At 36.1% G+C, this 16,675-nt stretch overlaps 1 protein-coding gene and 4 non-coding genes across 5 annotated transcripts; 3 read left to right on the top strand and 2 right to left on the bottom strand.

Annotated features, from left to right (window-relative positions):
* Nucleotides 1–959: 959 nt before the first annotated feature.
* Nucleotides 960–4,036, bottom strand: LOC135429455 (adhesion G-protein coupled receptor G2-like). The gene is made up of 2 exons (XM_064683761.1): nucleotides 2,974–4,036; nucleotides 960–2,068 (listed from the first exon to the last, which is right to left on the bottom strand). Exons 1-2 carry the CDS (start codon nucleotides 4,034–4,036, stop codon nucleotides 960–962), a joined length of 2,172 nt encoding a protein of 723 aa, XP_064539831.1.
* Nucleotides 4,037–10,262: 6,226 nt separating this feature from the next.
* TRNAD-GUC (transfer RNA aspartic acid (anticodon GUC)) lies at nucleotides 10,263–10,334 on the top strand. The gene has a single exon. It is a non-coding gene; the product is annotated as a tRNA-Asp (tRNA).
* A 260-nt stretch (nucleotides 10,335–10,594) lies between these two features.
* On the top strand, nucleotides 10,595–10,666 carry TRNAD-GUC (transfer RNA aspartic acid (anticodon GUC)). Its single transcript has one exon. It is a non-coding gene; the product is annotated as a tRNA-Asp (tRNA).
* Nucleotides 10,667–11,099: 433 nt separating this feature from the next.
* TRNAD-GUC (transfer RNA aspartic acid (anticodon GUC)) lies at nucleotides 11,100–11,171 on the bottom strand. The gene has a single exon. It is a non-coding gene; the product is annotated as a tRNA-Asp (tRNA).
* Nucleotides 11,172–11,758: 587 nt separating this feature from the next.
* Nucleotides 11,759–11,830, top strand: TRNAD-GUC (transfer RNA aspartic acid (anticodon GUC)). Its single transcript has one exon. It is a non-coding gene; the product is annotated as a tRNA-Asp (tRNA).
* The last annotated feature ends 4,845 nt before the right edge of the window (nucleotides 11,831–16,675 follow it).

Raw genomic sequence — 16,675 nt, 5'->3', positions numbered from 1 at the left:
ATTAAATGCACGATAACCTAAATCGACCAATTAAATCGGGCAACTGTTGACTTCATCCAATAATTGTAAAATCATGGCAAATTAAAAAAAATATGTCTGTAGGCTTGCTATACCGTATTATTTTCATTTATTAATCGGTCGACTTCTCGACAGCAAACAAATTAAATAAAGTTCTTTACTTTTCCGCTACATAGATATTAATGATATTCAAATGTTGTTTACAGAAAAAGTTCTATTTGTGCCTTCGTGCATGTTGGAAATATAAAATCAAGAGCAAAACATTGAAGAAGTACTTTTGTATGTGCTTACTTATAAAGTTGTGGCTTACCAAGTGCGGGGACAAGGGCGTGGTAAAAGTTTTCAAGTTACTATGAAAAAAGTTCAATATGCTTTTCAATTACTTGAGCAAAAATCTAGAAAATATGTTTGTTTATGCTTTAATGTTTGATAAAAACATATACACATGTTTTTATTAGCTAGCAAGGATATCAGCTATTATTGTAGGAATCGACTGACAGGCAGACTGATTGAATGACGTATGAGCTGTATGTGAGGTATGTGAGGTATGTGGGTATGTATATATGAGTGTGTGTGTGTATGCGTTTATATATACATTAAACGTATATCGAGCTTCCTCACGCCGCGCTGCAAATTCGAGAATTCTTAATTTTTCAATATTGCCCTTCTATGCGATTCTCATTAGTTCAAGTAAGTCTAACATTTTCATGCTTTGATTAAAAGTAATCTTTCAAGAAGTTGTGTGTCACTCTAATAAATTTCTCTGTTTCTGTCTGTAGTTTTCTTACTTAATTCCACGATTTTTTTCTCTTACACTCTCTCTATATTTTTACATTTACATATATATAAATAAATACTAATTAACATATTTTAAAGATAGAAACTTGCCAGCTTCTTATTTAGTACAAAACTAGGAAATATTAGGCAATCGTTGTAGGAGATCATCCGGTTAGTTGAATGCTAGCAGTTTCTTGTTTTCTAAGCAAAAACTGAAGCCAAGCAGATCTGGCTACCTTGTCAAATAGAACAAAGTATAAAAAGAGCACAAATCCCTGCAATGTGGCCAAAATGCAGAATATAAATGTTACGACCAGGCCCAAACGAAAGTAGGCGCAAATGCCAAAGATCCAAGTCAGGCCAAGCAGAAAGAACAGCAGCACAAAGAGGCGCAGCTGCATCCAAATTAGCTGCCCATTGCGATCCTCGAGACGTGTCACCCTATAGAAGATGCACACAAACGTGAAGACATTGGCAATAAGCACCAGTCCAATGGGCAGCAGTACGCCATAGACCAAGCCGGAGCCGGACGGATAACACACAGATGCTATATCCCCCGACTTGACTGGACTGTACGCTGCGGGGCTGATGAACACCAGCAGCAAGGTGGGCAACAGCGGCAGCAACCAGGCAATGACTGCCACACGCAGCACAATATGCTCCGGTCTGGCCACAAGGACTGTGACATGCCGCTGGTACTGCAGGTAGCCAATGAGCAGCATCCAGCTGAAGAGCAACAGCACCGAGTACTGGAAGAGTGCGCCCAGAGCAATGCAGGCGCTACGGCTCTGGTCGAAGGAGTAGCGCCAGAACCATTCGTTCACATACAGCAGCAGCATGAGGCCAAAGAGCAGCGACAGGGCCAGGCACATGTTTAGCAGCAGCTTCGTGGACCTCATGGAGCGCCACTTGCGGGAGATGGCTGCCGTCAGCCAAATGCCCAGCAAGCCGAACAGCGAGAGACCACAGCCGAACGCTGTGGTAACGTCCAGCAGGGACTCGCTGCGTTTGGCCTCCTCCGGATCCTCGTCGTAGGGACAATTTTGCTGATTGCAGCTGGCACCCACCAGAAAGGCGAACTGTGTCAAGTGGTCCGTATAGCACACAACGATCGGATCGTAGGGCAAGCTAGTCGTATTGGTCGTAATGCCGTTCGTTTTCCATGTATCGTAGTTCCAGTAACCGCAATAGTCATCTATTTGATTCGTGCTCCTATTCGCATTCTCGTACTTCTCGTTGCGTAGTAGAAAAACCAGCGGATGGGCCAAGTTTTCTGAAATTAAAGTCGATTAAGTGCTGCTCTTTTTATACCCTGTGGAAATGGGTAAAAAGGTTATGATGATTTTGTGCAAATATTTGTAACAGCCTGAGGGAAGCATCTACGACCCTGTAAAGTATATATATTCTTGGTCAGCATCAATAGTCGAGTCATGTCCGCCGATAAAAAACGATGTCGAAATCATGTTCTTTTAACAAACCTCTTAGGATTTAAGAGCTGGTCACCAAATTTGACATAAAGCTTCTTTTTTTTTTTTTTTTTTGTTTATTGTATTGAATCAAAAATAGCATATAAAGCTTCTAGATTTGTATATACAGATCAAGTGCCTTTTATCTCACTTCAGTTGATTTTTTAGTGGTTGTTGAATAGCTGTGATGTATTAGACGATGGCCATTAGATCAGTTGTTTGAAGAAGGTTGTGAGTTCGACACCGGCCATGAGAACTCAATTTTTTTTTTTATTTTAAATACTAAAGCAAAGGAGCGGTTAGCGTGAGCTGAATTTGGTGTTAATAAAACAATGTTGTGGGCATCCCCATGACTATTAAATTATTGAATTATTACTTGATGCTTTGCCTCAATGCGGTTGATCGAATGGGCATTACTCAACTTTTCGCCTGCGATATGAGTATTACATATTATTTATATTTATATAACATGAAATGTACACCTCATAAGCCTCATTCGATTCAATATAGCCTAATTCATCTGCTAGTTTCTATTTTCGAAAGCTATTCACAAAGAATTTAGAATAGGTTCATATTTCTATTGCATACAGAACCGTACGGATAGGAACAATCGATCGAAAAGTGAATTCTTGCCTTGAAAACAAGACTGTTGGGCACATGTCTAGGTCTCCTCTCCTCCCCTCTCATAATCTTAGATACCATTTATACTCACTCGAAGATTGGGGTATGTTTATGGAGAGCACGTGGCTGACTGGAGTGGCCTTCGCGCTTTCCGTGGAGGCGTCGACAAAGAGTGCACTGTTGGCATAGATCTTGAAGACCAGGTAGGTGACTCCTGTGCTTCGCATGGCTTGCCATAGCTGATGCGTGAGGTATGTGGCTGCCTGGAGACCCGGCTCCGCCCTGAGCGCGTCCAGACTTTGATTGGCGTACAGAAAACGATACCAGAATCGATGATCCTGGCAGCCCTCGCGCCCAGCTGCTGCCTCCGAGTAGATGGCAATGCCTGTGAACTGATTGCATTCGGGCAGCAAGTAGAAGACGCTCAGATTACCGCCGATGAGCACCTGAACACCATTATGCACTTTCACGTTCACCAGGTGCTTGGGCATCGGATTTGCCAGGAGTTGATTGCAGTTCGTCCCCGCGACCATTTGCTGCGCCAACGCATTTGTGTAGTCCTCGAAATTGTAGAGTAGATTGTTGGTGGCATTCAGGCGTGCCGAGAGCTCCAGCACGGAGCTATCGGTGGCCATTAGATTGTTGTACAGCCCGACCATTTCGGTGCAGACCGCCACGTCCTTTGGCTCCTTGGCCACTTCGTCAATTATTTTGTCAACATTCAGCATATCAACCGGCTGGATTTGGTGATTGTTCTGGCCGATTATGTTGCCCATGTTCTCCATTATGTTCAGCGAAAAGTGCAGCCCAGAGCCACGATAGGAGACACCTTCGACAAGCTCGAACTGCAACTCGTTCAGCCTTTGGCTCTGCTCATTGGCTGCCTGCTCCAGCTCGCAGGTGATATTCTCCAGCTTCTCCCACTGTTGATTCGCGAGGCAACGTCGCACGACCGGAAGACCGCTGCGCTCCACGCACAGACGTCTGGGCAGGGCAAATTCATTGACGGGCGTCGCTGGCAAATAATTGGCAATGGTGATTAGCCCCGTGCTTGCCTCGTAGGCATTCTCAAATCTTGTGGGCGGACATTGCAGCAGCTGCGCGCCGCCCGAAACGATTCCCAGAAGCAGCCATAGCAGGCGATAAGCGTACATCTTGAGCACCCAGCGATCGATTTCCAACTAGTCTTTCATCTCGGGTTGGGGACTCGGAACTTGCGAGCTACACTCACAGTTGAATCAAATTTAATTTTATTTTTAAAACTCAGTCTAACCCTGGTGACTGGTGTACTTTATCAGTAAGCTGCAAGTGCACGTGTATTTATACATATTGTTATTCATTGAGATTGTTTTTATTTATTATATTATGGCTTAAAGTTGATTAATTATTATTATTGCTAATTTATAATAATAATTATTAATATTATTATTAATATTATAATATTCTTATTATTATTATTAGTACTAATTTCCAAAGAATTACGTATATCTGAGCCTATATTATATTATATATATTAATATTATTAGTTATTACTTTATAGTCCACAGCCATTATAAGGATGAAAAGCCTTGCCCATATATGAGCCTAAAGGCTTATTATTATTTTAATTATCAATATTACTGTTATTATTATTAGTTACTAATTATTATATTATAGTCTATATATATTATAATTATTATTAATTATTATTTTATAGTCTACGACTTAGGATGAACTGAGTTTAGAGCAAGTTAATATCTGAGCTTAAAAGCTATAATTATTATTTTTATTAATATAAACATAACTTATTAAATAATAGTCTCATCAAGCCAGTCTATATATATATAATATAATTTTTATATTATTATTATAATTATTATTTAATATATTTATTTTTAAAATTAAGTCTATAGCAATTATAAGGATGGAAAGAGTTTATGCCTTACACTTCTCTGAGCCTATAAGCTATAAATTGATATTTAAAATCAAAACAAATAAAATCAAAATTGTAATTTCAAATAAGCTTGTTTGCATAAACATAAAAAAAAAATTGATATTTTTATATTTATATTTTTAGTTTAATTCATTAACTCACAACATTTCATGTCCATCAAGACTTTTTCGTGGCATTAAATCACATGTGAAAAGAACAAATGTAAAATGGTTAAACATACATTTTAGATAAAGCTCGAGCAGCCTTTGACTGTGTATAAGTAAATATATAAATAATAAAGATTCAAGCTTTCCAAACTAGTTTCTAACAGCATTCGACAAATATTGTGAACTAATTAAGACTTCAGACTTCTCTTTGAGAGACCAGAAACAACAAAAATAGCATCTACAGTAGCTTAGTAACTTATTCATATTTATAGGCAGCTTTTTTGTTTTTATTTTAGTTATTCTTTGCTTTTGCAGTTGGTTAACTCTTTTCAAAGATATATCTAAATATACTTATGGCAACTCGTACTTAGAAACTTGAAACTGCAACTGTGTACTTATGCCCAGCTTTTTCTTAAACAAACCCACAAGGCTTAGACTTAAAACTTTGAAAACATTGACAACATCCACGTCTAGGCAAAAAAAAAAAAGGAAGACAGAATGTCAAGAATTTATTCACTCAGATAACGTCAATAAGAGCAAAAGATACTACTAATGGAAAATCTGAACAGAAGTTTTTTGCTCAAGTTTTTGTTACTTTTTTATGCAATTGCAATGCTGACGTTCAATTCTAGCCTGGCTAAAGTTTAGAGGCTGTGGACAGATTTGTGTTCTTGCCAGGGTAAAACTTATGCGAAATACAAACTACACGAAAGCAAGTTTACATAGAAACCCAAACCGAAAAACCATTTGGATTTGAAAATGACAATTTGACTTGCTTATGCGCTTTGAAATATTCAACAGCAAAAAAAAAATGCCTCAAGTCAGCTAAATGGAAACTAGTTTGAGGGCAGCTGCAGTAAATATCAGCAGTAAATATTCCTTAAATTATTTTATATATGTTTGTTATTATCCAACAAGAACTCCCTCTCCAAAGCACACACAGAAGTATCTTAAAGTAATAGTCAACAAATGCTTCTCGCTTGTTAAGCCGAAAACAATCCCAGCGCCATTTATCAGTAGGCATATAAATCGATAAATTTCGGCTGCCTTTATGTATTGCTCTTTTTTATTGGTGATAAAACAAATGTATCGCAACTATTCCCGCAGGTATTGCGAGTGCATGCATAATATTTCGCACACTCGTGCAAAGGAAACTTGACTGTAACAAGCGGCGTATAAGTAATTGGCAACAATTGACAGCCGGAGTTGACTTGTTGACGCGCCAAATGGCAGCAGCATCAAATTGCTGCAATCAATAAATATATATATATATATTCATACACATCTGTTTGTCAATAGTAATAATATCGACAGCGCGATTTAAGCGCTGTTTGATGCGGCAGTTGAAGCTTTTTATTGAAGAGATTCGGGAACTTAAACACTTGGCTTGATAAATTTAATATTTAAGTTTATCAGCAGGCAATGGAGATAGTCTGAAAACACTTAACCATATTTATTTTAAGCAGTGAAAGAAAGACAGGGGGAGGAATGATGGAGGAGCATCAAAAGATTCGATAAGCCAAAACCCAAAATGAACTTTACCCTTATTTATAATGAAATGCCTCAGCTTAAATATTTGGCAATGTATGATAAAGCCTTACTTATTCTTAAAATTAAATTTTATTTCAGAGTAGAGGTTCCGATCTGGCCAAAGTCAACATACATATATACTACCTGCAGTAAAAGGACGGATTTATCATACGTACATATAATCCACAAGGATGAGGCTTTTGAACATTAAAGCTCCAAGTGAAAACTGTGAAAAATTGTGGTCAAAGTTTGCATTTAAAACGTAAACAGCAACACATAAGCAAAAAGTGTTGCCAACGAACTGCGTGGCTTAAGGATTGAGCGTCGGACCAGTGAGCGCGACATCGCTAGTTCAAACCCTGCGGAAAGGTACGTACGAAAGAAGATTTGTTGTCTTTGTGTGTGGGAAATTTTCACTAAATGTCTAAATCGGTAGAGTTTTGACCGAGTTATGGGGGTGGCAAATTTTGACCTCCATATGTCTATATAGGATATTTGAGGGTACCAATTTCACATGAATTTCGACCGAGAATAATTTTGCCAGGCTTAGATGCCAAATTGATTAAGAGGCCAAACCATGAACAAGAAGTCAAACTTCGAGAAAATCGGAACAGTTTTGACCGAGTTATGGGGGTGGGAAATTTTGACTTAGCTTCTAGAAAAGTATCTAGAAAAGATCAAGTATCTTTCATTTTCTAGCTACCTCCGCACCTCGGGCACGTCCAACTAGAGCATTCTTACTTGTTCATTTTAAGCATATTCTTAAAATAATATTAAATTCAATTTTGTGACTTCCCAAAGATATCTCAACTATCGCAAGTTATAAGCCAACTGTCGTTGCAGTGCAGCCCGCTCGCCAGTTGAGAATATTTTCGGGTCAAGGCGATAAATGGTTATTATGGCACATGTTGGCAACAGCAGCAAATAAAAACAACAACAGCAAACCAAGCCCATAATGTTTAGCTAAAAATTGAGCAGAGTTGCGATGGCAGCTGTGTCTGCATCTGGGCTCTGTGGCATGTGCTACAAAGTTTGTCATGCGGGCTTATGCTCCAAAGGAGTAGACAACTTATAAATGATGCCGGAACTGGTACAAACGCGACCTCGTCCTGCAGCTAAAAAGCATCCCAATTTGCATGCTAATGAATGGTGTGAAACTGTTTGAACTTGTCTTGTTGTGTATCTCATGTGTGTGTGTGCGTGTGTTTTTTTGTAGGACATATGCTTGGACAAGGACGACGAAGAATTTTCAACAATTTTCAGTCGAAAATATCAACCGGTACAAGCTAAAATTGCCTCACAAATTAGCTGCATTAATTGCATCTCGAACTTTGGGTGGCTTCCAGGAGCAAATATCTGAGATATTTTGTTGCTGAGTAAGTGCAAACAAGAATTATCTAGTCAAGAGTAGTCGATGGAAAGATACCCTAATCAAAGATCTTATACACATAGTAGAAACATATCATCCTTTATCCCTGTAGATAATTACTAGATATACAATATATAATTATATGTTGTATTAGTCTTACGTTAGACATCTGACATCTAGCATCCAGCTTTATGAAACACATCTATATGTTCGACTGATTGTGTCTGGGGAATGAATATAGTCTAACACTGAAAGGTTGTGGCCAACAAAAGTTTCGACAAGATATCTGTAAGATAAAAACAAATGGTAAATTAATTTTTCCCGATGGTTTTCTTTGATTATCTTAAGATATTTGGTACCCTAGTTTTTATGATAGACATTTGTTATATAGATCCTCAAATTCCGGAGGCTGCAGCAAGGAATTGTATCTATACCAAGATATTAGTAGGATAACTACTCAACTTGACGTATAGATCTTCTTCAACTTCGTGACCAAAATATTGATCCCAGTTCAAGACTATAAAACTTGCTGACCAGCTAGCCGTATAACCCATCCGATATCCTTAACTGATTACAGGGTATAGAAGTGTAAAAGTTGAGTAGTTAATTAAAAAATGTTGTAGCCTCAACTGACTGTCAACTGACCGCAACCACGTCAAGTAGCCAACTAGTTAGTCCAGACGGTCTGAGGCCTTACTTTTAGCAGAGACTGTAGTTAGCAAATTTAGCTAATTGCCTAGGAGGATACGACTCGGAAGCTGAACAGATAAATCCGTTTAGTTTTGTGATCAATGGATGAGCTCGCTTAGAATAAATTCGTTTAGATGCAACATAAATTGCCGAGCAGCCCCCTTTGGCAAGGACAACATTCAAATTGCATAGACCAAGGACACTTTTGAAAGCCTTTCAGCCGCCACCTGGCAGGTCGTGGAGTGTAGTTGTTCATGCTTCAATTGTTCACTCATTCACTTTGGCCTCCAAGTTGCACTTCTCGACGCATTCATTTGAACACGTTGCACTCGTATTTGAATTTCACTCGGAATGCATTCAAGCATGCCACAAGGCAACTTTTAACCAAAGTCAAGGCAAACGAAACGAAACGCCTAACCAAAGTGGTCTGGCAGGCAGGCAGCATGTAATTGAGCAATGGGAGCAGGTTTTGATGGGGCTTATTGTTTAAGTGGGTGGCCCAACAGGAGGGAAAGTCAATTGCTTGTGTTCTACTGGAACTGATGTGGATAAACATTTCTCAGTTTGCTTTGGTCTTCAGTCAATTCGAAAGTTAGCTCCACTGCGAGCAATAATAATCATACAATTTAGGCTCTGGGAAAAAGCCATAAAAAATAAAGTTTTGAATATTTTAGTTTCAATCCAACCCAATCTTTCAATGAAAGTTCTAATAGGTTCTTTAAATAGTCTATTTTTATTTTTGGTTTGACGAGCAATAAAATAAAACATCCTGAATTAAGTTTGTATTATTCACAAGGTAAATGTAGTTTTGTAGAGTTATTTGCAAAAGGAAATACGTTTTTTTTTTAATATCATGTCTTAATAAATATAAATATAATGCTTTATTCGAGAGTTATCTCTTCTTAAGAAATCGGAAACAGAGATGTTATCTAGCATTTTAAACTATTTTTACATTTTAATTCATGGACAGTGAGAAGTACGTCCAGTTTTTACACATACAGCCAGAAAACAGAAAAAAGTTTAATAAACTAACTGAAAAGAACAAATTCATCTAATAAATCAAAATACAATCTAGTTTCTCGTTTCCTATGCCTGAGTTCGAACCTTGGTGTTCACGAATCTGAGGCAACAGTATTTTAAAAACGCCACCACGCAAGATAGTTTATAGATGAGGTAGTTTTTATAACAACTAAGCTCATGGTGTTCTACCACAAAATGAAATGTATAAGAAAAAAACTATGTCAAAGCTTTTTGACATTGCATAATCAATGAGTTGGAAGCTTTGTGGAATTTTAATCTACCTTATTTCACGCTTTTGCTGCATTGAGTGCCAGAGCATAGAAAATACATCATGGGCGAAAAGTCACAAGCAAAGTACAATAACAATTAAGAAAACAACTTGAACTGGTTTATTACATTCATGTATTTCTTATTTAAAAATTTACATTAAATGCACTGTGCGTATATTTATACGATTGCACTGATTTATTTATGCACATACAATAAATTACATTTAAAGCACCCTTTTCGACTTGAACAGTAAACGCTTGTAATATTTACAGCATTTAAAGAACAGCGTGGTTAATTATAATAAGTATAATTTACAATCATCTAAGAATGAACAAGACAATAAATAAATACATACATATGCATAGAAGCAACAACAATCCCGCACTAAGGTATATTTCATTTTTGGCCACCGTCCCTCAGCATCCTCGATAGTATAGTGGTTAGTATCCCCGCCTGTCACGCGGGAGACCGGGGTTCAATTCCCCGTCGGGGAGAGAGTAATAAATTCTTTTTTTATTAAATTGATTTTTTTTTAAAGTATATGCGGCAGATTATTGGCGATTGGGTCACTCTTGTTCTTTGCTAGATATGTTAAATGACCATGATAAAATAAATAACGCTGTCACTTAAAAGTTTAAAAAAAATGTATAAATAATATAACAACAACATTTAGAACATATAACGTATATTGGCAACAGTAGGCTAAGACTATTACCCACCCCTATATATCGTATTTGGCAAGCGGAACCCAACATCCTCGATAGTATAGTGGTTAGTATCCCCGCCTGTCACGCGGGAGACCGGGGTTCAATTCCCCGTCGGGGAGATGTTTGAACATTCTTTTTTCATTATTTTTTTAATGCATCCTGTTATGTCAATGCGTGTAGTGAGTACACGGAGAACACAACGGTACGACTTTTTTTTTATCTGTGGAAATGTATGTAACAAGCAAAATGAGGCATCGCCCACCCATAAATTCTTGGTCAGCATCTACAGCTGAATATATATAATAGCCAGGTTCGTCTATCTGTCTGTCTCGCCGTTCGTCTGTATGAACATTCTCAGCTACTGACAGCCGAAGAATTTTCTAGAAATAGTATGACGTTTGGAAACAACGACTCGTTGAGATATGTTCTTGTGGTGATATGTCGTGCGAAGTTATGTCGTTACCCCATATATTCTATTTTACACACTAAGCTGTTACAACCTATTCTACCGTTTTAAAAGGGTACGGAAAAAAAGTGTATGAAAAAAAACATCTCCCCGACGGGGAATTGAACCCCGGTCTCCCGCGTGACAGGCGGGGATACTAACCACTATACTATCGAGGATGTTAAGATTTTCTTGCCAAATACAAAATATAAGGGTGAGTATAATGTAAACATTCAGTTGCTTTAAGGGTAGAAAATATATAACATACATACGTATCAATCAGATTGTCAGAATGAGATAGATTTAAGTGAAGTACGCACGAAACGCCTTGATTTTTATGAACATGGTGAAATACTAAATCCATAAGCTTATTTCCAGTCAGTAGTTGTGGTTTTATAGAACGTTTAAAAGCAGACAAATTTGAAATGCTTTCATTAGTTGGTAATCCAATTTTGTTTATTGTATATCTATGTATTTTTTTATTGGGTTTCTACTAATTCTACATATCATTAATCATAATTTTATTTGGAAACAATGGTTATTTGCTTTAAAACATTCTGATAAGAATAAAACAGGCATAAGTAGTCACTCAAACGGCATTAAGACTTATGAGATATTAGAAAAATTAAAATAAAAGCTAAAAATAGAATACTCTGATGCCTTCGAGAATCAATAAAGGCTGAGTTTGTATATTCTCTGGTATCTTTTAAGCAATATTTTATTACGCTCACCCATAAAAATAGCATTTGACAGATGCCGAACAACATCCTCGATAGTATAGTGGTTAGTATCCCCGCCTGTCACGCGGGAGACCGGGGTTCAATTCCCCGTCGGGGAGAATAGAGTGTAATATTTTTTAGTTCAATTAAAAATTATTTTCTATTATATTATTTAAATATTTTTTTTTTTTATAGATATTTATACATATTATATATGTTAGTTAACCTTAATTAATTAATTAATAATTTCCTAGAAATTTAGAAATTTCAGCTAAGTGGACTAAATATATTTTCTGTGGCTGCCTACTGTCGTTAGAATATTCTAAAATATAAGTCTTGTGCACGGTAAATGAATATTATTAAATAAATAAATATTATATAAATAAATTAAATGAAAAATTGATGAGAAATCAATATTGCAAAACAAAAGTTTACAGGGCTTGTAAGTTCAACGAGAATATGTAGAATATGTACATTTACATGGCTGCGAACTCAACTCAACTTTCGAAATGCACGTGTTGGAAGTGATCAAAAGTGAGATAGTAAATATTCAGCGATGCATAAGAATCAAGAAGTTTTAGTAACTTAGTTAGTGTGCATGCTAATTAGTTTACACAAGTCTATTTAAGCTAGTTGTGCCAACAGGCACGTGCTCAAATTTAACAAAAGTTGCAGGCTAAATGTGTCTATAGGCTGGCACTTTGTTGGAACTTCCGCTCTGTCAAATTTACGTGTCAGACTAAAAAGTAAATAGATTTTGAAGATAAAGGTGGTTGGGGAATGCAAGGCCTGACAGGAGAAGAGAAAATGGGAGAGATTTTGAAGTAGTGAGGATATGTCAGATAGTCCTTAAATATATTTTAAATGTTATGTTTTGAAAGTTGTTTAAAGATATAATATATTTTCATTTTTTTACCGACAAGAACTAAATAAAAATTGTGATCTTAATAAACTAATCGGAAATAGAAAATCTCATGATTTTCTTATCTTTAATATTGAAAAATTATCAAAATATTTTGTTATACGCGTGTTTTGAAGGGAATGAAGTGTCTTTACATACAAATTGTCTAATTGCAATGTGGCCTCGTTCGCATTTTGTTAAAAGTTTGCTGCTGCTGGCAACCCTTTCAATGCGGTTTCATTAGTGGCCAACTAAATGGATCTTTTCTATTTTTATTTTTTTATTCAATCTTCGCTTTCAGCGGTTTTCTCTTTACTGCACTGGAAAAACTTTCACGGTGCCAATTTTCGCCGGGAAAACTTTTTTGTCGCCTTCTTCTCTTTGTTGCGTATAAATTGCTGTCAATTAGTTTAATTGTTTTTCTTAGTTTTTTTTTCCATCTTCATTTTGCTATTTTTCTGCTCTATTTGCTTGATTTCTTTTGATGACCATTATTGATAAGTTGTGCAATTGTTTTGCAACTGTTGTTAATTGCAATCAAACACAAGAGTTCTTAGGAAATAAATGCGACTAATAAATATGAGAGTTTATGAGTTTTCAATCATTGAATCGAATTATTGCTTAGTCGTACACGAAACTGGTGCAAATATTGTAAAGAAAAATATATATTGAAGAATAAAATAAAAATGGGAAATAAATGCTTTAAAAATGTTCCTTCAAATTGGTCTAGTTAAATGAGACAAAGCTTACGTTAGGTGAAAGCATTGTAGCAGCAATTATTTGTATTAAAATTGATGATGTGTTTGCTTGGAAGTCACATATGTAATATATCTTTGTCAACTCTGGCAAGAAACACAAAAAAATAGAAATCAAATAAAAATGATTCCACCACAAGCTAGAGGTATCACAGTAAGATGATCAAAAGTTTTCCGAAGCAAAAATATTTTAATTTAATTCAGCCACACTGGGAAGTGCTTCTGTAAGGCAACGAGAAGTAATAAAAATTGTATCAACATATGCTAAATAAATTAAATTCTCAACGAGCTGCTTTAACTCGCACCACGCAAAACAGCCCATATCTAAATAGTACAAAAAAAAATTTGTCTACGCTTTTGACGTGATAAAAAGCCTCAGCAAGCAGACAGGACATAAGCTCAGGAACTTACAGACACACAAGTGTAGTATTAATTTTAATTAAAGCCAACAAATTGTGACAAATGTGGGGCCACATTGAAGAAAAGATTTGAGGAATTCATTTAGTATTTTCAAATTTTTGTTTGCCTCAAAGATATTACTGGACGTTCTGTCTTTGGGCATATTATTAACAGCTTTTTCTTTTGCTAGTCGCCTGAAGCTAATTAGAAAAGTTTTTGTAAGTAACTCTCAGCTCAACTTTGCGTAAGTTGATTGATGGAAAATATTAACAACTTTCTTATAAAAAAAGCGACTAAATGTAGCGTGGACAGCTGCAGCATTTGGTATTGTTCGAAAATTAACTCAAACTTGCAAGACTGTCGCAATGCCTCTTTGCACTTACTATCTAGGTACACTTGAGTATAGATATGCCTGGTATAACTTTCGTGCATACAAAGTTCCTTATTAGTTGAGTATTACATGGAGAATGCGAGTAGATGCAAAATATCCCACTTAACTTTCTACTTGGCTGCAATTCCCATTCTGCAACTGAGATATGCGTGTGTGCGAGTGTGCGTGTGTGTGTGTGTGTGGAGCGCAAACAACATCGTCCTGCCCTGCGGACATTTTCGTATTTGGACTCTGCCATACCCATATTAACATAATTCCCATACAAGGGCCTTGAGCTAGGGCGCAATAAAAGTAAATACAATGAAACTAAACACTGTCCACGCTGGGTCCACGATAACTGTATAACTGCGCGAAATTCCACAGCTTGTGTGTTCATAAAAGGGGGCATAAACGCTTTTATGGCTCTTGGCCCCTTTATTTGAGTATATATAATAAAAAAAAAAAATGTTTATCTGAATTAGAGCGTTGGGAAATGTGCTGAAATTATTGTGCATTAGACAAGCTTCAGATGTGAAAAAAAAATGCATATTTATTTTTGTGGCACAAAAGTTCACAGTTTTGCAAATGATAGTCAAAATTAAACAAATCATGTTATCTTCAACAGTTGTCCTTAAAGTAAAATGTTAAAAATGGTTTCTGTGAGTACTTTGGCTTGTATTCTAAGCATTTAACTAGCGCTTGCCAGCTTTGAGTTTCGCTTTGCTTTGGCTTTCCTCTAAATGTCACGCAGCTGCTGCCTAGCTTCCAACATCAATTAAGATATTCTCTCTTCATCATGCTTTGACGTTGACATTTTGCCTCTTTACTGCACAGCCCCTACAACATTTATGAAGAAATATCCTGCTTGGTTGCATCTGCCATTGTGTCACGATGACAACAAGGCAGAAAGTGGCATCAGCATCCAATATCCATTGCAAAACTTTATTAAAAATTGAAAATAGGGCCAGGAACCTGCCCAACTACCCAACTAGTTTAGGCAATTTTATGCCATGAATGCAAAGATGGCTGAGCTTTAAGTTTTCGAACTAAATGTCACAAGTTGCCTATTCGACGATAAATTGAATATAATTGTTAGCTCCAAGTTTAAATGCTGCAAGTGTTTTTTCTTTTATTCGTTGAACAATAACAACCCAAGATTTCAATTAGTAACAAACACGTTTCTTTTAATTTAAGTGCATTCACCTATTTTTTATCTGTAGTCCTGCAGCGAGCTCAGCAAAACGATCAATAAATTATGTCAAAGGTCTTGATTGTGCAGCGTAAGATGTGGAGCTGTAAAAGCAAGCGATTTGTCTTCTACTGTGCACACGTCCAACATGTCGTATGTGTAACAAGTGTTACAAGTGTTGCACATAAATTCGATAGCTGGCTGCAACACTTGGCAACCGCAATATAAATAAAACCGAGAAGTTTCAGTGTAAAGTTTTGTGCGCTTTTAGCAGAAACAAAATTGTTTTAGTTGTACGTCTACTAAAACAGTTGACCAACAAATTTAAAGCAATTTGTTTCTGACCCTCACATAAACATTTAACTTGGGACACAGATAGTAAATAATGCAATTATTTCAGGCACCAGGCTGAGATGCTTATCTCTATGCCCAACTTTAGGCATAACATTTAGAAATCTATTTGTCGGAATTATTTTAGAATAGTTTGTTGCACTTTATTTTTAAACTTTAATTTGAGGCTGTGTTCAGAAAAAGTTTAAAATTAAATACAGAAGTATTTATTGTGTCTAATACAAATAAGATTTATAATTTATAAATTTTAGTTACTTTTATTGAACAGCCTTTATCGGCTGTTAAGCAAAGTGATAAGATTCCGAGCTGATATGTTATATGGAAATACCTAATGTGGATTTATTAAATGAAGATAAGCAAATGTTACCTGCATACGCTTAAAAATGACCAATGTTTCTTTTGATGTCGCGCCTTATCATTTCGACAATCTTTTTGATAAGAGAGCAGTCTTAAGTTTTTCAGTGGGAGCTATCGTTTGTCTGTTTTCAAAATGCAATGGGAGAAAGTACTAAAAGTACATTCGCCTGTGCATCTATATACTTTTATACTAAGCAGAGTATGTTTAAGTGCTTCAATATGCAATGATTAATATTTTATTATTATAACTATCGATAATAAAAATCATTAAAATAGCGATAATTATTTTAGTTATCTATAATAATAATAGTTAAAGTTATCGATAATTATAATTATAGTTATCAATAGCTCCATCTGAATATGTCAGCGATTTCTTTTTGCCACAATTTTAACCACTTAAAGTATTTAAAATTGGTTTAATGCTTGTTTTTATAATTGTTGTTAAAAGACTTCATGATTTATAATTGTAATATGGGAAATGTGCTCATCTGTACCTCCACTCACAAAATGAGGACAACAATCAGGTAAAGAGTGAAAAGTTAACAAACATTTTTATGTAACAGCAAAATCATCAAACTAATAATTAAGTCGAGTTCAAAAAGTTTTAGCTTGTGTTTGAATATAATTCACTTCAGAATTTAA

This window comes from Drosophila montana, unplaced genomic scaffold, assembly GCF_035044405.1.
Source record: "Drosophila montana isolate Dmon_TW-CO22-7 unplaced genomic scaffold, ASM3504440v1 contig_1409_1, whole genome shotgun sequence".
Lineage (NCBI taxonomy): Eukaryota > Metazoa > Arthropoda > Insecta > Diptera > Drosophilidae > Drosophila > Drosophila montana.
The sequence above is the reverse complement of the archived record's forward strand: the minus strand, read 5'-3'. Positions and strand labels throughout refer to the sequence as shown.